At 36.4% G+C, this 20,646-nt stretch overlaps 3 protein-coding genes across 3 annotated transcripts; all 3 read left to right on the top strand.

The window, feature by feature from the left end:
• Positions 1-2,263, top strand: LOC141134690 (nodal homolog 2-A-like). Its single transcript, XM_073624134.1, has 3 exons — positions 1-286; positions 811-1,532; positions 2,111-2,263. The coding sequence occupies exons 1-3, from the start codon at positions 1-3 to the stop codon at positions 2,261-2,263; spliced, it is 1,161 nt and encodes a 386-aa protein (XP_073480235.1).
• Positions 2,264-8,112: 5,849 nt separating this feature from the next.
• Positions 8,113-10,375, top strand: LOC141134689 (nodal homolog 2-A-like). Its single transcript, XM_073624133.1, has 3 exons — positions 8,113-8,398; positions 8,923-9,644; positions 10,223-10,375. Exons 1-3 carry the CDS (start codon positions 8,113-8,115, stop codon positions 10,373-10,375), a joined length of 1,161 nt encoding a protein of 386 aa, XP_073480234.1.
• Positions 10,376-16,009: 5,634 nt separating this feature from the next.
• On the top strand, positions 16,010-18,272 carry LOC141134688 (nodal homolog 2-A-like). Its single transcript, XM_073624131.1, has 3 exons — positions 16,010-16,295; positions 16,820-17,541; positions 18,120-18,272. The coding sequence occupies exons 1-3, from the start codon at positions 16,010-16,012 to the stop codon at positions 18,270-18,272; spliced, it is 1,161 nt and encodes a 386-aa protein (XP_073480232.1).
• The last annotated feature ends 2,374 nt before the right edge of the window (positions 18,273-20,646 follow it).

Below are 20,646 nucleotides of genomic sequence, written 5' to 3'. Positions count from 1 at the left end.
ATGACCTGGATGAATGTCATTCTCTACCTCACAACCATCTCCATGGTCCAGGGATTGCCAGCCTTTATGCAAGAAAACCAAAAAAGAATTCCTCTTCAACAATCTAACCATGGATTAAGAACTTCAAGCAGTCTTGATGGACAGGCATACTCTCCAAATAAGAAGTACTCACCATTTATGATGCAGCTCTATCAGAGCCTCATTATGGGGAATGACACAGGTCTGTCCAGCCTGGAGCATTCCATCCTTCAAGATTCAGATACTGTCCTAAGACTTACTGCCAAAGGTAAATACGGAACTCTATATTTTCCCATATAACAATGTAACATGCTGCTTTATTTATTACCTAAATGTAATGATAATTTTATTATTGATGGGCTAGATTATCTTCCACAGAGAAGGGCAAGAACACTTTTTGTGTCAGGCATTTTAATTAAGGGCAATTTATTTCTTATAGCTGATTCTCTAACAGTGATAAAACTAACTTAAAAGTATGTGCTTTTGTAGTTTTAGTCTTCCCTTTAACACTCCTGACATGCCTCATATATGACAGATTTGCCTTAGCAGTTTCACATACATCGCCTACTGCCTAAAGATTTATTTTAAATAGTAAACATCATTTTAAAGAATATTGCTTTATATAACAATATTTTTTTTTATATATGTATTATTTATTTATTTAATACTATTTATTTATTTATATATTTATTAATATATTTTAACCATAGATTCATATATTGTAAAAACGAAGTATGTCTTTTTATAATTAGATTGATTTTTATGTCATGTTTTTTGTTCTTTCTTCCCCAGGATGCACCAAGATGGACAATCATCGATCACTCTACTTTGACATGTCCTCTCTCTCAAGCAGTAATGAGATTCAATTGGCAGAGTTTAGGATTCAACTTTCTCCTACAGAGAAAACACAAGATATGATACTGCATATTTACCACAGCGAACAAGGTTCCAAGAGATTGCTTCTGCAGTCTTTTCACATTGATTCCTCTGTAACAATGGGTGACTCCTGGAAAGTGTTTACCCTCACTAAAATTTTGAATGCTTATCTCAACCTTCGTCAAACTTCATATTATGATGATATCATGGGGGGTGGAACCTCATCTCAGAAGGATCATGAGAACGGTTGCACAGACATATCTACTGACAGAGTTTTATTGATAGTGTTCACAAAGGACAACCCTTCTGCTAAAGTCAATGGATATCCCAACCTCATCCAAACAGTGGAGTCTTCTAAATATGTGATGTCACCAGAAGTCAAAAGTGAACAAGGTATCAAAAGGCACAGGAAGAACAGAAATACAAAAGACAGCATCATAATGAACCACTTTCCATCCAGAACCGTGGAGGATGGAAAACCCTTGTGTCAAAGGGTTGATATGATGGTGGACTTTGTGAAGTTCGGGTGGGGAAATCTGATTATCCACCCGAAGAATTTCAATGCCTACAGATGTGAAGGAGCCTGCCCCATTCCCCTAAGTGAGCCCTTCAAACCAACCAACCATGCTTACATTATGGTAAGTGTCATTTTTTTTTACTGATAATTGTCTTTGCCTTTTTCAAGTATTCTTTAATATTTGGTGCTATTCAGTATTTCGTAATAATGGGTGCCATTAGACAGACAGCATTGGAGGAATATTACATATTGCATGTAACTTTTATTATGGGTTTATAGGTCTTTATGGATCCTTAGAGGAGTGTCAACTAGCCTGACTCCTTAGGGCAGGCATGTCAAACTCAAAAATGTGGAGTCCAAATCTGGATAAACTCTATAAAGGGCAGCATTTTATGGAATTTCTCTTACAGTTATGTTTAGGCATCAGCATGGCAATTAAAAAGCCTTGTTTTTTTAATGTAATTCACCTTACAGTAAACCAATGCTATGTTCAATTGTAATCCTCATATTGGCTGAGGGCCATAAGAAAGATGTAGATGAGATGCATGAAGCCCAACCAGTTTGACATGTCTAATTTAGAGGAATGTTAGATGTATCAATTGTATATTGCTGTGCTAAATATGTGGATTGTTTGATGTGTGCATCATCATTTTCTGGTAGATTTGTAAACTAACAAATATCTATTTTTTTGTTTTACAGAGTTTGCTGAAGCTATTCAATTCAGATAAAGTTGAATGTGCCTCCTGTGCCCCAGTGAAAATGAGACCTTTGTCTATGCTGATGAATGACAATGGAGATGTGGTAATGAAACACCACGAAGATATGATTGTAGAAGAATGTGGATGTCATTGAGGAACTGCTAAAACATATGTCACAAGTATTGAAAAGATGCAAAGTAAGCAGTGACTTTAAAGGAATAATGGCACTTTGCAGTGTCTGGTGAAAGGCCTGCTGAACTCTCTGCTTTAAGTTAAAAAGAGTTCAAAAGCTAAAAACTGGAGCCAGAGGAAGAAAAGAAACTTCCATTGCTGGCCTACATTATTGCCATGAACTGGAGATACAACCTGGTTTATAAAGGGCAAATACTTTTTTTAAATATTTATATTTTTTTATTGCCTAAAATGTATTTTGTAGTTTACAGTGCAGTCATTGTATGATTATTATCCATTAAAATATAATGAATAAAATACATCTGTTTCATTTTCTTTATTGTTTGATAGCACTAATTGAACAATGGGAATATGGAGCTGAAGCTTTCCAGTAGAGCCCCTAAAATGTTTTAGATAAGACTTGTGCAGAAAATGGTGGATTTTGACTTTAATACACAGACTTAAGTAGTCCTTGTATACAATTTAATGAAGTGCAGGCAAAAAAACATTTAGAATTAAACAAATATTTTAAATGCTTCGTTGCAGTGTTTTCTATTTCCAATGTTTTTTTGATTTGCATTGTTCTTGAACTTGCTGGAATGGCCTAGATCTTTTGGAGGAGAGAAAAGGGCTTTGAATCTGTATTGTACAAGCTTTACATTCAAAAGATTAGATGCTGTATGATGCAACTGAATTAGAAAATAATATTGCTAAATTGCTGAAGTTAATCTTAGAGCTATGTAGTGCATACATATGCAAGATAAAACATGAATAATATTGATAGTAAGAATTAATTATAAAGAGCTTCAAGTATTGAATTGGATAGCCTTAGTATAATATATATATATTCATCAATTTGGACAGGGGTCAGCAACCTTTTTCCACTTAAGGGCCGGCATTCAATGTATGTGAATGCGTGGATGATGGAGGGCCACATTCACCTGCTAATAAATGAAGATAATAATAATCCTAACATAGTAATAATACCAGTACAGGTTTACCTCACTTTAAGGTGCTTCACTAATAAAAAGCCAGTTGACTCTGAGGGATCATGTGGCTGGGGATTCAGATTTTACTGCCCCCTCCCCCATCCTGGTACCCAAGGGTGGCTGACACCAGCCCTGCCAGTCAGCATGGTCTGGAGATGGGGTTCCTGTCCCTAGGGAAAATGGGGTTCCTGCCCTTAGGGGAGATGGGGTCCCCATTACTAGAGAAGATAGGTCCCCGTCCCCAGGGGTGATGGGGTCCTGTCCCCAAGTGAGAAGGGGTCCCTGTCCCCAGGGGTGATGGAGTCCCTGTCCCCAAGTGAGAGGGGTCCCTTTCCCCAGGGGAAAAGGGGTCCCTGTCTCCAGGGGAGATGGGGTCCCTGTCCCTAGGGAAATGGGGTCCCCAGGGGGAGGGGTTCTCTGTTACTAGGGGAGATGGGGGCCCAATTACCAGGGTAATGGGGTCACATCCCCAGGAGAGAAGGGGTCCCTGTCCCCAGGGGAGAAGGGGACCCTGTCCCCAAGTGAGAGGAGTCCCTGTCCACAGGGTAGAAGGAGTTCCTGTCCCCAGGTGAGAAGGGGCCCCTGTCCCCAGGGGAGAAGATGTCCCTGTCCCCAGGGGTGATGGTGTCCCTGTCTCCTGCCCCCACTGTAGTGTCCTCTTACCCCCTGCACCCAACCCCACCCCACCCCCATACAAAAACACACTGTGTAGGTAGAACTCTCCTACCTTACACACATGTGCAGCAGAGCAGAGATCGGCATCACAGGTCTGGATTAGTGTGGGAACTGCTGAAGTTAACTTTTTACATTAACAGGCTAGTGATTGGTTGCTACGATCGCCTGGAAACCAGTCACCTGCTGTTTAACGAAAAAAGTTAACTCCAGCGGTTCCTGCCCCATCCAGCCCTGTGATACCAGCCACTCGCTGCTGTCCAATGAAGAGGACAGTGGCAAAAATCTCCGTGGCCTGGGTGCCAGTGAATTACTCATGGCCCTGACGGGCTGGACATTAAATGGTGGTGGGCCGGGTGCGGCCCGTGGGTTGCTGACCCCTGCTTTAGGAGATACTTGGAAAGAAAAGTATTGTGCTTTGCCTAAAGTGCAGTGGTATTCATAGATTAAGTTTGATTTGTTAAAATGAGAATGTATGTTTTTATAATAACATGGGTTTGTCATTTTCTAGCTCACATACTTTTAAAGAAAATATTTAATATAAACTGGTGTTAACGTTACCTAATATCTGTAATTCCTCAACATTATTGTTATTATACAGTATATAAATAGCACCAACAGTTCACGCAGCGATTTACAAAATAAGGACAGACAGTACATATACAATTTAAAGCGGACATTCAGTAATTTTTTCAACTTTCCATGTATTAAATCTTCTGCCCTTGTTGTTTTAATGTTGGATAGTAAAAAAAAGATTCTGCCAGTAAAATCTTTATACAGCCCACTTCCTGTTTCTTGTCTGGTAAAAAGCCTAGGCTTATGACATCATGAACAGCTCTCTCTCTAACTCTCGTGAGAGTTTGCCAGGAAGGGAGGGGGGATGAGTCATAGGAGGGCTAATGAGAGCTGTAGAGCTGGAGGTGTGCCTCTGTGTGTCTGTGTAAATCCAGGAAGTTAACAGGCAGCAGCTTTAGCTGGCCACAGTTAAAATGGTTGCAGCCAGACTCGGTGGAGGGAGATTTCTGCAGCATATTTGGCAAGTACAGAATCACAGTATATATGAAATAATATGCAAAGTGGTTGGAGGGAAGCTTCAGAATGGCAAAGATGTTTGTATTACAAATTATGTGAGCAGAGTGCAGTTCCTCTTGTATACAGAAGGAATCAGAGGGCCCTGAATAACAGAAGAAGTGCAAATTGTATTATTGACACTGGTAATATTTGATATTGGGATCATTAATATGAAAGGTGGGAGGTGTGAAGACTTGGATCCAGCAATAGGAAAAAAATAGGAGAACCCTTTAAACCTTTAAGATGGAACATGACATGTGAAAGTAATTGGCTATGGTGTTCATTGCAATAGGTCATAATCTTTTGGTATTTTCATATGTCCTAGACAGTTTTTTTTAAATTGTACATGCCATTGACAGATTTGGTATGAGGGGCATTACTCTTGTCTAGCTCCTACAGTTACATTTCACATAATACAAAATCAATAAAAAGTCAGGCAGAGTGGGAGCCCTTCATAAGGCCCACAGGAACTATGCATACCCGGGGACTTAACACAGAGATCTCACCAAAAGAGTTCCTGAAAGATCTAAGAAACTGTTAGATGGTTTAACACTTCAGCATTTTCCAAAAACCAAACGATCAATGAGGCCACCCTGTAATGTTGTAAGATAAATTTTTATTATTTAAAGTTAGTTTAGGTTGTACTACAAGGATACATTGGGCTTGATTTACCAAAGGCAAATAGGCTGTTCACTTTGCAAGGCAAGTGCACTGTGCAAATGAGCTTTCCCCAGAGCCTAATGATTAAATGTTTTTCATACAAGTTACTGTGATGCACGCCAACTGATAGGTTGGAATAGCCATTTTACAGATATTTTTAGGAACAGCTGTAAAAGAAATCAACATGATGTAAATAAAGTTATCATTTTAATGTTTGATGTGTTTCCATGCATGATTTGTAATCATATATGTACATGGGAGCAGCATTATTTGCTCATGGCATACGAAGACTCTGTTTCCTGCTTTGCAGTGCTACACTATGGTTGTGCTTTACTGCTCCTTCTCACAATGGATGTCTATGAGTCAGCTGACTGACTAAAGATAATTTGTTTTGTTGATAGCCTTTCTAAATATCTATTGAGCAGTTATGCTGAGTGACTGAAACAGCTAATTTTGACGTAATAATAAAATGTAGCAAACATCTAAAAATGTAAAAGTCACTCCAAATTTTAATTTGTAAAAGTCACTCCAAATTTTAAAGTGAACAAAGTTAACACAAAATATGTCCTCACTGAAAGTACTGTATACTTTCACTTTAACCCTGAATTTTCACTGTTGGGTAGATTAGTTCTTTAATGTCAAACAAATATGTCCTTTAATCTAACCATAAAAGAAAATGAACATACTGATTTCATTTCATGTGTACTATGTGTTAAAGTAAAGTGTTAAATGTTGATGTTTTGACATAATTGATTGTTGTGCATGCAATGACTGTCTACAACAACAGCAGATCAAAGCAACATTCAAAGATTAAGTATCTGCTATATCTATATGTAGGTTTGCCTTAATTATTTATAACATTAAATGTATAATCGTAAAAGTATACATAGTTTATAAAATGAATGATTACACTTTAAATGTCTTTTAAACACTTTTTATATTGATAGAAACTGTTGAATCAAATTCCATATTATAAAACAATTTTAGAATTGCATACATTTATATATATATTATTTTGCAATTTTATATAAAGCCCTATAATATTCCATAAAGCAGGTTTGCCAAAAGTATCAAACTAATATGTCAAATGATAAAGTAATTATATGGGTCATGTATTGATGCTTTGCATATACATAGGCTTTTCATATTGCATACTAGTCTACAAATAAACTATTAGAGCTAATAAATAGTTCATTGTAATTATTTATGATGTCTCAAATGGTTATTCTTCTTTACAAATTGAGTCTATATGATAGTATACTGGTTATTCTAACCATATGTGAATAATTTCTATCACTGAAATTGTTATTAAGTTAATCATTAGAATTTGTGGCAGGGGATTTTTTTGTACCCTGCTATTTCAATTCATAAAGAAAATGTGGATTTTCATGATATTTAATTGCAGTTTAATATTTGTAGATCATGCAAAAAAAAAAACATATACAGTATAGTTTATAGTTTAAATAGTTTATAGTTAAAATCTCAAAATGCTATCATGCGGTCAATTAGGAGAGCACATGTCAGTCAATATAAGCCAAATGATAAATTGGCAATATGTTTCAAACATCGAGTTGTTTATAGTATATGATAAATAAGTGATTATTGTTAGTATTGTATGTACTGTATATATCAAAAAACACACATATAAATTAAAATAGAATAAGAAAATTCTTAGTAAACATTACCTGGTAGCATTAGGTCCCCAATTATATACTTATAATCAATAGCCATTATTTATTATTATATCTGAATGTAAAAAAAAAATATTTAAATGTGATATATGGGTAGTATGCTTTAAATAACCTAACATACTTCAGGATACTATGCTTAAAAGCAATGTCTTACATACTCAAAATTAAAATGCTACCAAACATAAACTTGTCCCCGTCACTTAAAGAAAACAGAATATAATATAGTATAATACAATATAATACTTTTCTTCTGTTACTCAAAACAAATAATAATATACAATAATTACAATCCATTACAATAATTTGCTGTTATTTCTATAATTGGAATTATATTGTTCACTAAAGGCAAAAATATTTCAGAAATATATTTTGTGTAAATGTAAACGTGTATAAATATATTACTGACAAAGTTTCAGTTTCTACATTAAAATAATATAATAGTTTCTGTTCACTTGATACTGTCAAAAGATTTTCATACCTCATTTAAATAATGCATATTTAGCTCATAGGATTTTGAGCATGTGTTACTAACATGAAAGGATGACTTTATAACTGACAGTTACCTTGATAGTCTTTGATGTTGAGGTCAATGACATCAAAGGTCACAGGTGTGAACATGGGACCTATTCATCCAACCATATAAAAAAAATGAAGGAATCATAAGGACTTCACTTCAGGCTTGCAGATCTTCTGATGAACATCTCCTAAACATTACAAGTCAAGAGAGGGTACAGGAAATCTGAGAAGAAATGACCTGGATGAATGTCATTCTCTACCTCACAACCATCTCCATGGTCCAGGGATTGCCAGCCTTTATGCAAGAAAACCAAAAAAGAATTCCTCTTCAACAATCTAACCATGGATTAAGAACTTCAAGCAGTCTTGATGGACAGGCATACTCTCCAAATAAGAAGTACTCACCATTTATGATGCAGCTCTATCAGAGCCTCATTATGGGGAATGACACAGGTCTGTCCAGCCTGGAGCATTCCATCCTTCAAGATTCAGATACTGTCCTAAGACTTACTGCCAAAGGTAAATACGGAACTCTATATTTTCCCATATAACAATGTAACATGCTGCTTTATTTGTTACCCAAAAGTAATTTTAATTTTATTATTGATGGGCTAGATTATCTTCCACAGAGAAGGGCAAGAACACTTTTTGTGTCAGGCATTTTAATTAAGGGCAATTTAGTTCTTATAGCTGATTCTCTAACAGTGATAAAACTAACTTAAAAGTATGTGCTTTTGTAGTTTTAGTCTTCCCTTTAACACTCCTGACATGCCTCATATATGACAGATTTGCCTTAGCAGTTTCACATACATCGCCTACTGCCTAAAGATTTATTTTAAATAGTAAACATAATTTTAAAGAATATTGCTTTATATAACAATATTTTTTTTTATATATGTATTATTTATTTATTTAATACTATTTATTTATTTATATATTTATTAATATATTTTAACCATAGATTCATATATTGTAAAAACGAAGTATGTCTTTTTATAATTAGATTGATTTTTATGTCATGTTTTTTGTTCTTTCTTCCCCAGGATGCACCAAGATGGACAATCATCGATCACTCTACTTTGACATGTCCTCTCTCTCAAGCAGTAATGAGATTCAATTGGCAGAGTTTAGGATTCAACTTTCTCCTACAGAGAAAACACAAGATATGATACTGCATATTTACCACAGCGAACAAGGTTCCAAGAGATTGCTTCTGCAGTCTTTTCACATTGATTCCTCTGTAACAATGGGTGACTCCTGGAAAGTGTTTACCCTCACTAAAATTTTGAATGCTTATCTCAACCTTCGTCAAACTTCATATTATGATGATATCATGGGGGGTGGAACCTCATCTCAGAAGGATCATGAGAACGGTTGCACAGACATATCTACTGACAGAGTTTTATTGATAGTGTTCACAAAGGACAACCCTTCTGCTAAAGTCAATGGATATCCCAACCTCATCCAAACAGTGGAGTCTTCTAAATATGTGATGTCACCAGAAGTCAAAAGTGAACAAGGTATCAAAAGGCACAGGAAGAACAGAAATACAAAAGACAGCATCATAATGAACCACTTTCCATCCAGAACCGTGGAGGATGGAAAACCCTTGTGTCAAAGGGTTGATATGATGGTGGACTTTGTGAAGTTCGGGTGGGGAAATCTGATTATCCACCCGAAGAATTTCAGTGCCTACAGATGTGAAGGAGCCTGCCCCATTCCCCTAAGTGAGCCCTTCAAACCAACCAACCATGCTTACATTATGGTAAGTGTCATTTTTTTTTACTGATAATTGTCTTTGCCTTTTTCAAGTATTCTTTAATATTTGGTGCTATTCAGTATTTCGTAATAATGGGTGCCATTAGACAGACAGCATTGGAGGAATATTACATATTGCATGTAACTTTTATTATGGGTTTATAGGTCTTTATGGATCCTTAGAGGAGTGTCAACTAGCCTGACTCCTTAGGGCAGGCATGTCAAACTCAAAAATGTGGAGTCCAAATCTGGATAAACTCTATAAAGGGCAGCATTTTATGGAATTTCTCTTACAGTTATGTTTAGGCATCAGCATGGCAATTAAAAAGCCTTGTTTTTTTAATGTAATTCACCTTACAGTAAACCAATGCTATGTTCAATTGTAATCCTCATATTGGCTGAGGGCCATAAGAAAGATGTAGATGAGATGCATGAAGCCCAACCAGTTTGACATGTCTAATTTAGAGGAATGTTAGATGTATCAATTGTATATTGCTGTGCTAAATATGTGGATTGTTTGATGTGTGCATCATCATTTTCTGGTAGATTTGTAAACTAACAAATATCTATTTTTTTGTTTTACAGAGTTTGCTGAAGCTATTCAATTCAGATAAAGTTGAATGTGCCTCCTGTGCCCCAGTGAAAATGAGACCTTTGTCTATGCTGATGAATGACAATGGAGATGTGGTAATGAAACACCACGAAGATATGATTGTAGAAGAATGTGGATGTCATTGAGGAACTGCTAAAACATATGTCACAAGTATAGAAAAGATGCAAAGTAAGCAGTGACTTTAAAGGAATAATGGCACTTTGCAGTGTCTGGTGAAAGGCCTGCTGAACTCTCTGCTTTAAGTTAAAAAGAGTTCAAAAGCTAAAAACTGGAGCCAGAGGAAGAAAAGAAACTTCCATTGCTGGCCTACATTATTGCCATGAACTGGAGATAAAACCTGGTTTATAAAGGGCAAATACTTTTTTTAAATATTTATATTTTTTTATTGCCTAAAATGTATTTTGTAGTTTACAGTGCAGTCATTGTATGATTATTATCCATTAAAATATAATGAATAAAATACATCTGTTTCATTTTCTTTATTGTTTGATAGCACTAATTGAACAATGGGAATATGGAGCTGAAGCTTTCCAGTAGAGTCCCTAAAATGTTTTAGATAAGACTTGTGCAGAAAATGGTGGATTTTGACTTTAATACACAGACTTAAGTAGTCCTTGTATACAACTTAATGAAGTGCAGGCAAAAAAACATTTAGAATTAAACAAATATTTTAAATGCTTCGTTGCAGTGTTTTCTATTTCCAATGTTTTTTTGATTTGCATTGTTCTTGAACTTGCTGGAATGGCCTAGATCTTTTGGAGGAGAGAAAAGGGCTTTGAATCTGAATTGTACAAGCTTTACATTCAAAAGATTAGATGCTGTATGATGCAACTGAATTAGAAAATAATATTGCTAAATTGCTGAAGTTAATCTTAGAGCTATGTAGTGCATACATATGCAAGATAAAACATGAATAATATTGATAGTAAGAATTAATTATAAAGAGCTTCAAGTATTGAATTGGATAGCCTTAGTATAATATATATATTCATCATTTTGGACAGGGGTCAGCAACCTTTTTCCACTTAAGGGACGGCATTCAATGTATGTGAATGCGTGGATGGTGGAGGGCCACATTCACCTGCTAATAAATGAAGATAATAATAATCCTAACATAGTAATAATACCACTACAGGTTTACCTCACTTTAAGGTGCTTCACTAATAAAAAGCCAGTTGACTCTGAGGGATCATGTGGCTGGGGATTCAGATTTTACTGCCCCCTCCCCCATCCTGGTACCCAAGGGTGGCTGACACCAGCCCTGCCAGTCAGCATGGTCTGGAGATGGGGTTCCTGTCCCTAGGGAAAATGGGGTTCCTGCCCTTAGGGGAGATGGGATCCCCATTACTAGAGGAGATAGGTCCCCGTCCCCAGGGGTGATGGGGTCCTGTCCCCAAGTGAGAAGGGGTCCCTGTCCCCAGGGGTGATGGAGTCCCTGTCCCCAAGTGAGAGGGGTCCCTTTCCCGAGGGGAAAAGGGGTCCCTGTCTCCAGGGGAGATGGGGTCCCTGTCCCTAGGGAAATGGGGTCCCCAGGGGGAGGGGTTCTCTGTTACTAGGGGAGATGGGGGCCCCATTACCAGGGTAATGGGGTCACATCCCCAGGAGAGAAGGGGTCCCACACTGTGTAGGTAGAACTCTCCTACCTTACACACATGTGCAGCAGAGCAGAGCTCGGCATCACAGGTCTGGATTAGTGTGGGAACTGCTGAAGTTAACTTTTTACATTAACAGGCTAGTGATTGGTTGCTACGATCGCCTGGAAACCAATCACCTTCTGTTTAACGAAAAAAGTTAACTCCAGCGGTTCCTGCCCCATCCAGCCCTGTGATACCAGCCACTCGCTGCTGTCCAATGAAGAGGACAGTGGCAAAAATCTCCGTGGCCTGGGTGCCAGTGAATTACTCATGGCCCTGACGGGCTGGACATTAAATGGTGGTGGGCCGGGTGCGGCCCGTGGGTTGCTGACCCCTGCTTTAGGAGATACTTGGAAAGAAAAGTATTGTGCTTTGCCTAAAGTGCTGTGGTATTCATAGATTAGGTTTGATTTGTTAAAATGAGAATGTATGTTTTTATAATAACATGGGTTTGTCATTTTCTAGCTCACATACTTTTAAAGAAAATATTTAATATAAACTGGTGTTAACGTTACCTAATATCTGTAATTCCTCAACATTATTGTAATTATACAGTATATAAATAGCACCAACAGTTCACGCAGCGATTTACAAAATAAGGACAGACAGTACATATACAATTTAAAGCGGACATTCAGTAATTTTTTCAACTTTCCATGTATTAAATCTTCTGCCCTTGTTGTTTTAATGTTGGATAGTAAAAAAAAGATTCTGCCAATAAAATCCTTATACAGCCCACTTTCTGTTTCTTGTCTGGTAAAAAGCCTAGGCTTATGACATCATGAACAGCTCTCTCTCTAACTCTCGTGAGAGTTTGCCAGGAAGGGAGGGGGGATGAGTCATAGGAGGGCTAATGAGAGCTGTAGAGCTGGAGGTGTGCCTCTGTGTGTCTGTGTAAATCCAGGAAGTTAACAGGCAGCAGCTTTAGCTGCCCACAGTTAAAATGGTTGCAGCCAGACTCGGTGGAGGGAGATTTCTGCAGCATATTTGGCAAGTACAGAATCACAGTATATATGAAATAATATGCAAAGTGGTTGGAGGGAAGCTTCAGAATGGCAAAGATGTTTGTATTACAAATTATGTGAGCAGAGTGCAGTTCCTCTTGTATACAGAAGGAATCAGAGGGCCCTGAATAACAGAAGAAGTGCAAATTGTATTATTGACACTGGTAATATTTGATATTGGGATCATTAATATGAAAGGTGGGAGGTGTGAAGACTTGGATCCAGCAATAGGAAAAAAATAGGAGAACCCTTTAAACCTTTAAGATGGAACATGACATGTGAAAGTAATTGGCTATGGTGTTCATTGCAATAGGTCATAATCTTTTGGTATTTTCATATGTCCTAGACAGTTTTTTTTAAATTGTACATGCCATTGACAGATTTGGTATGAGGGGCATTACTCTTGTCTAGCTCCTACAGTTACATTTCACATAATACAAAATCAATAAAAAGTCAGGCAGAGTGGGAGCCCTTCATAAGGCCCACAGGAACTATGCATACCCAGGGACTTAACACAGAGATCTCACCAAAAGAGTTCCTGAAAGATCTAAGAAACTGTTAGATGGTTTAACACTTCAGCATCTTCCAAAAACCAAACGATCAATGAGGCCACCCTGTAATGTTGTAAGATAAATTTTTATTATTTAAAGTTAGTTTAGGTTGTACTACAAGGATACATTGGGCTTGATTTACCAAAGGCAAATAGGCTGTTCACTTTGCAAGGCAAGTGCACTGTGCAAATGAGCTTTCCCCAGAGCCTAATGATTAAATGTTTTTCATACAAGTTACTGTGATGCACGCCAACTGATAGGTTGGAATAGCCATTTTACAGATATTTGTAGGAACAGCTGTAAAAGAAATCAACATGATGTAAATAAAGTTATCAATTTAATGTTTGATGTGTTTCCATGCATAATTTGTAATCATATATGTACATGGGAGCAGCATTATTTGCTCATGGCATACGAAGACTCTGTTTCCTGCTTTGCAGTGCTACACTATGGTTGTGCTTTACTGCTCCTTCTCACAATGGATGTCTATGAGTCAGCTGACTGACTAAAGATAATTTGTTTTGTTGATAGCCTTTCTAAATATCTATTGAGCAGTTATGCTGAGTGACTGAAACAGCTAATTTTGACGTAATAATAAAATATAGCAAACATCTAAAAATGTAAAAGTCACTCCAAATTTTAATTTGTAAAAGTCACTCCAAATTTTAAAGTGAACAAAGTTAACACAAAATATGTCCTCACTGAAAGTACTGTATACTTTCACTTTAACCCTGAAGTTTCACTGTTGGGTAGATTAGTTCTTTAATGTCAAACAAATATGTCCTTTAATCTAACCATAAAAGAAAATGAACATACTGATTTCATTTCATGTGTACTATGTGTTAAAGTAAAGTGTTAAATGTTGATGTTTTGACATAATTGATTGTTGTGCATGCAATGACTGTCTACAACAACAGCAGATCAAAGCAACATTCAAAGATTAAGTATCTGCTATATCTATATGTAGGTTTGCCTTAATTATTTATAACATTAAATGTATAATCGTAAAAGTATACATAGTTTATAAAATGAATGATTACACTTTAAATGTCTTTTAAACACTTTTTATATTGATAGAAACTGTTGAATCAAATTCCATATTATAAAACAATTTTAGAATTGCATACATTTATATATATATTATTTTGCAATGTTATATAAAGCCCTATAATATTCCATAAAGCAGGTTTGCCAAAAGTATCAAACTAATATGTCAAATGATAAAGTAATTATATGGGTCATGTATTGATGCTTTGCATATACATAGGCTTTTCATATTGCATACTAGTCTACAAATAAACTATTAGAGCTAATAAATAGTTCATTGTAATTATTTATGATGTCTCAAATGGTTATTCTTCTTTACAAATTGAGTCTATATGATAGTATACTGGTTATTCTAACCATATGTGAATAATTTCTATCACTGAAATTGTTATTAAGTTAATCATTAGAATTTGTGGCAGGGGATTTTTTTGTACCCTGCTATTTCAATTCATAAAGAAAATGTGGATTTTCATGATATTTAATTGCAGTTTAATATTTGTAGATCATGCAAAAAAAAAAAACATATACAGTATAGTTTATAGTTTAAATAGTTTATAGTTAAAATCTCAAAATGCTATCATGTGGTCAATTAGGAGAGCACATGTCAGTCAATATAAGCCAAATGATAAATTGGCAATATGTTTCAAACATCGAGTTGTTTATGGTATATGATAAATAAGTGATTATTGTTAGTATTGTATGTACTGTATATATCAAAAAACAAACATATAAATTAAAATAGAATAAGAAAATTCTTAGTAAACATTACCTGGTAGCATTAGGTCCCCAATTATATACTTATAATCAATAGCCATTATTTATTATTATATCTGAATGTAAAAAAAAATATTTAAATGTGATATATGGGTAGTATGCTTTAAATAACCTAACATACTTCAGGATACTATGCTTAAAAGCAATGTCTTACATACTCAAAATTAAAATGCTACCAAACATACACTTGTCCCCGTCACTTAAAGAAAACAGATTATAATATAGTATAATACAATATAATACTTTTCTTCTGTTAATCAAAACAAATAATAATATACAATAATTACAATCCATTACAATAATTTGCTGTTATTTCTATAATTGGAATTATATTGTTCACTAAAGGCAAAAATATTTCAGAAATATATTTTGTGTAAATGTAAACATGTATAAATATATTACTGACAAAGTTTCAGTTTCTACATTAAAATAATATAATAGTTTCTGTTCACTTGATACTGTCAAAAGATTTTCATACCTCATTTAAATAATGCATATTTAGCTCATAGGATTTTGAGCATGTGTTACTAACATGAAAGGATGACTTTATAACTGACAGTTACCTTGATAGTCTTTGATGTTGAGGTCAATGACATCAAAGGTCACAGGTGTGAACATGGGACCTATTCATCCAACCATATAAAAAAAATGAAGGAATCATAAGGACTTCACTTCAGGCTTGCAGATCTTCTGATGAACATCTCCTAAACATTACAAGTCAAGAGAGGGTACAGGAAATCTGAGAAGAAATGACCTGGATGAATGTCATTCTCTACCTCACAACCATCTCCATGGTCCAGGGATTGCCAGCCTTTATGCAAGAAAACCAAAAAAGAATTCCTCTTCAACAATCTAACCATGGATTAAGAACTTCAAGCAGTCTTGATGGACAGGCATACTCTCCAAATAAGAAGTACTCACCATTTATGATGCAGCTCTATCAGAGCCTCATTATGGGGAATGACACAGGTCTGTCCAGCCTGGAGCATTCCATCCTTCAAGATTCAGATACTGTCCTAAGACTTACTGCCAAAGGTAAATACGGAACTCTATATTTTCCCATATAACAATGTAACATGCTGCTTTATTTATTACCTAAATGTAATGATAATTTTATTATTGATGGGCTAGATTATCTTCCACAGAGAAGGGCAAGAACACTTTTTGTGTCAGGCATTTTAATTAAGGGCAATTTATTTCTTATAGCTGATTCTCTAACAGTGATAAAACTAACTTAAAAGTATGTGCTTTTGTAGTTTTAGTCTTCCCTTTAACACTCCTGACATGCCTCATATATGACAGATTTGCCTTAGCAGTTTCACATACATCGCCTACTGTTTAAAGATTTATTTTAAATAGTAAACATCATTTTAAAGAATATTGCTTTATATAACAATATTTTTTTTTATATATGTATTATTTATTTATTTAATACTATTTATTTATTTATATATTTATTAATATATTTTAACCATAGATTCATATATTGTAAAATCGAAGTATGTCTTTTTATAATTAGATTGATTTTTATGTCATGTTTTTTGTTCTTTCTTCCCCAGGATGCACCAAGATGGACAATCATCGATCACTCTACTTTGACATGTCCTCTCTCTCAAGCAGTAATGAGATTCAATTGGCAGAGTTTAGGATTCAACTTTCTCCTACAGAGAAAACACAAGATATGATACTGCATATTTACCACAGCGAACAAGGTTCCAAGAGATTGCTTCTGCAGTCTTTTCACATTGATTCCTCTGTAACAATGGGTGACTCCTGGAAAGTGTTTACCCTCACTAAAATTTTGAATGCTTATCTCAACCTTCGTCAAACTTCATATTATGATGATATCATGGGGGGTGGAACCTCATCTCAGAAGGATCATGAGAACGGTTGCACAGACATATCTACTGACAGAGTTTTATTGATAGTGTTCACAAAGGACAACCCTTCTGCTAAAGTCAATGGATATCCCAACCTCATCCAAACAGTGGAGTCTTCTAAATATGTGATGTCACCAGAAGTCAAAAGTGAACAAGGTATCAAAAGGCACAGGAAGAACAGAAATACAAAAGACAGCATCATAATGAACCACTTTCCATCCAGAACCGTGGAGGATGGAAAACCCTTGTGTCAAAGAGTTGATATGATGGTGGACTTTGAGAAGTTCGGGTGGGGAAATCTGATTATCCACCCGAAGAATTTCAATGCCTACAGATGTGAAGGAGCCTGCCCCATTCCCCTAAGTGAGCCCTTCAAACCAACCAACCATGCTTACATTATGGTAAGTGTCATTTTTTTTTACTGATAATTGTCTTTGCCTTTTTCAAGTATTCTTTAATATTTGGTGCTATTCAGTATTTCGTAATAATGGGTGCCATTAGACAGACAGCATTGGAGGAATATTACATATTGCATGTAACTTTTATTATGGGTTTATAGGTCTTTATGGATCCTTAGAGGAGTGTCAACTAGCCTGACTCCTTAGGGCAGGCATGTCAAACTCAAAAATGTGGAGTCCAAATCTGGATAAACTCTATAAAGGGCAGCATTTTATGGAATTTCTCTTACAGTTATGTTTAGGCATCAGCATGGCAATTAAAAAGCCTTGTTTTTTTAATGTAATTCACCTTACAGTAAACCAATGCTATGTTCAATTGTAATCCTCATATTGGCTGAGGGCCATAAGAAAGATGTAGATGAGATGCATGAAGCCCAACCAGTTTGACATGTCTAATTTAGAGGAATGTTAGATGTATCAATTGTATATTGCTGTGCTAAATATGTGGATTGTTTGATGTGTGCATCATCATTTTCTGGTAGATTTGTAAACTAACAAATATCTATTTTTTTGTTTTACAGAGTTTGCTGAAGCTATTCAATTCAGATAAAGTTGAATGTGCCTCCTGTGCCCCAGTGAAAATGAGACCTTTGTCTATGCTGATGAATGACAATGGAGATGTGGTAATGAAACACCACGAAGATATGATTGTAGAAGAATGTGGATGTCATTGAGGAACTGCTAAAACATATGTCACAAGTATTGAAAAGATGCAAAGTAAGCAGTGACTTTAAAGGAATAATGGCACTTTGCAGTGTCTGGTGAAAGGCCTGCTGAACTCTCTGCTTTAAGTTAAAAAGAGTTCAAAAGCTAAAAACTGGAGCCAGAGGAAGAAAAGAAACTTCCATTGCTGGCCTACATTATTGCCATGAACTGGAGATAAAACCTGGTTTATAAAGGGCAAATACTTTTTTTAAATATTTATATTTTTTTATTGCCTAAAATGTATTTTGTAGTTTACAGTGCAGTCATTGTATGATTATTATCCATTAAAATATAATGAATAAAATACATCTGTTTCATTTTCTTTATTGTTTGATAGCACTAATTGAACAATGGGAATATGGAGCTGAAGCTTTCCAGTAGAGTCCCTAAAATGTTTTAGATAAGACTTGTGCAGAAAATGGTGGATTTTGACTTTAATACACAGACTTAAGTAGTCCTTGTATACAACTTAATGAAGTGCAGGCAAAAAAACATTTAGAATTAAACAAATATTTTAAATGCTTTGTTGCAGTGTTTTCTATTTCCAATGTTTTTTTGATTTGCATTGTTCTTGAACTTGCTGGAATGGCCTAGATCTTTTGGAGGAGAGAAAAGGGCTTTGAATCTGAATTGTACAAGCTTTACATTCAAAAGATTAGATGCTGTATGATGCAACTGAATTAGAAAATAATATTGCTAAATTGCTGAAGTTAATCTTAGAGCTATGTAGTGCATACATATGCAAGATAAAACATGAATAATATTGATAGTAAGAATTAATTATAAAGAGCTTCAAGTATTGAATTGGATAGCCTTAGTATAATATATATATTCATAATTTTGGACAGGGGTCAGCAACCTTTTTCCACTTAAGGGCCGGCATTCAATGTATGTGAATGCGTGGATGGTGGAGGGCCACATTCACCTGCTAATAAATGAAGATAATAATAATCCTAACATAGTAATAATACCAGTACAGGTTTACCTCACTTTAAGGTGCTTCACTAATAAAAAGCCAGTTGACTCTGAGGGATCATGTGGCTGGGGATTCAGATTTTACTGCCCCCTCCCCCATCCTGGTACCCAAGGGTGGCTGACACCAGCCCTGCCAGTCAGCATGGTCTGGAGATGGGGTTCCTGTCCCTAGGGAAAATGGGGTTCCTGCCCTTAGGGGAGATGGGGTCCCCATTACTAGAGGAGATAGGTCCCCGTCCCCAGGGGTGATGGGGTCCTGTCCCCAAGTGAGAAGGGGTCCCTGTCCCCAGGGGTGATGGAGTCCCTGTCCCCAAGTGAGAGGGGTCCCTTTCCCCAGGGGAAAAGGGGTCCCTGTCTCCAGGGGAGATGGGGTCCCTGTCCCTAGGGAAATGGGGTCCCCAGGGGGAGGGGTTCTCTGTTACTAGGGGAGATGGGGGCCCCATTACCAGGGTAATGGGGTCACATCCCCAGGAGAGAAGGGGTCCCACACTGTGTAGGTAGAACTTTCCTACCTTACACACATGTGCAGCAGAGCATAGCTCGGCATCACAGGTCTGGATTAGTGTGGGAACTGCTGAAGTTAACTTTTTACATTAACAGGCTAGTGATTGGTTGCTACGATCGCCTGGAAACCAATCACCTGCTGTTTAACGAAAAAAGTTAACTCCAGCGGTTCCTGCCCCATCCAGCCCTGTGATACCAGCCACTCGCTGCTGTCCAATGAAGAGGACAGTGGCAAAAATCTCCGTGGCCTGGGTGCCAGTGAATTACTCATGGCCCTGACGGGCTGGACATTAAATGGTGGTGGGCCGGGTGCGGCCCGTGGGTTGCTGACCCCTGCTTTAGGAGATACTTGGAAAGAAAAGTATTGTGCTTTGCCTAAAGTGCAGTGGTATTCATAGATTAAGTTTGATTTGTTAAAATGAGAATGTATGTTTTTATAATAACATGGGTTTGTCATTTTCTAGCTCACATACTTTTAAAGAAAATATTTAATATAAACTGGTGTTAACGTTACCTAATATCTGTAATTCCTCAACATTATTGTTATTATACAGTATATAAATAGCACCAACAGTTCACGCAGCGATTTACAAAATAAGGACAGACAGTACATATACAATTTAAAGCGGACATTCAGTAATTTTTTCAACTTTCCATGTATTAAATCTTCTGCCCTTGTTGTTTTAATGTTGGATAGTAAAAAAAGATTCTGCCAATAAAATCCTTATACAGCCCACTTTCTGTTTCTTGTCTGGTAAAAAGCCTAGGCTTATGACATCATGAACAGCTCTCTCTCTAACTCTCGTGAGAGTTTGCCAGGAAGGGAGGGGGGATGAGTCATAGGAGGGCTAATGAGAGCTGTAG

This window comes from Aquarana catesbeiana, linkage group LG03 (genome assembly GCF_042186555.1).
Source record: "Aquarana catesbeiana isolate 2022-GZ linkage group LG03, ASM4218655v1, whole genome shotgun sequence".
Lineage (NCBI taxonomy): Eukaryota > Metazoa > Chordata > Amphibia > Anura > Ranidae > Aquarana > Aquarana catesbeiana.
Note: the sequence above shows the minus strand (reverse complement) of the source record. Positions and strands in the feature narration are given on the sequence as shown.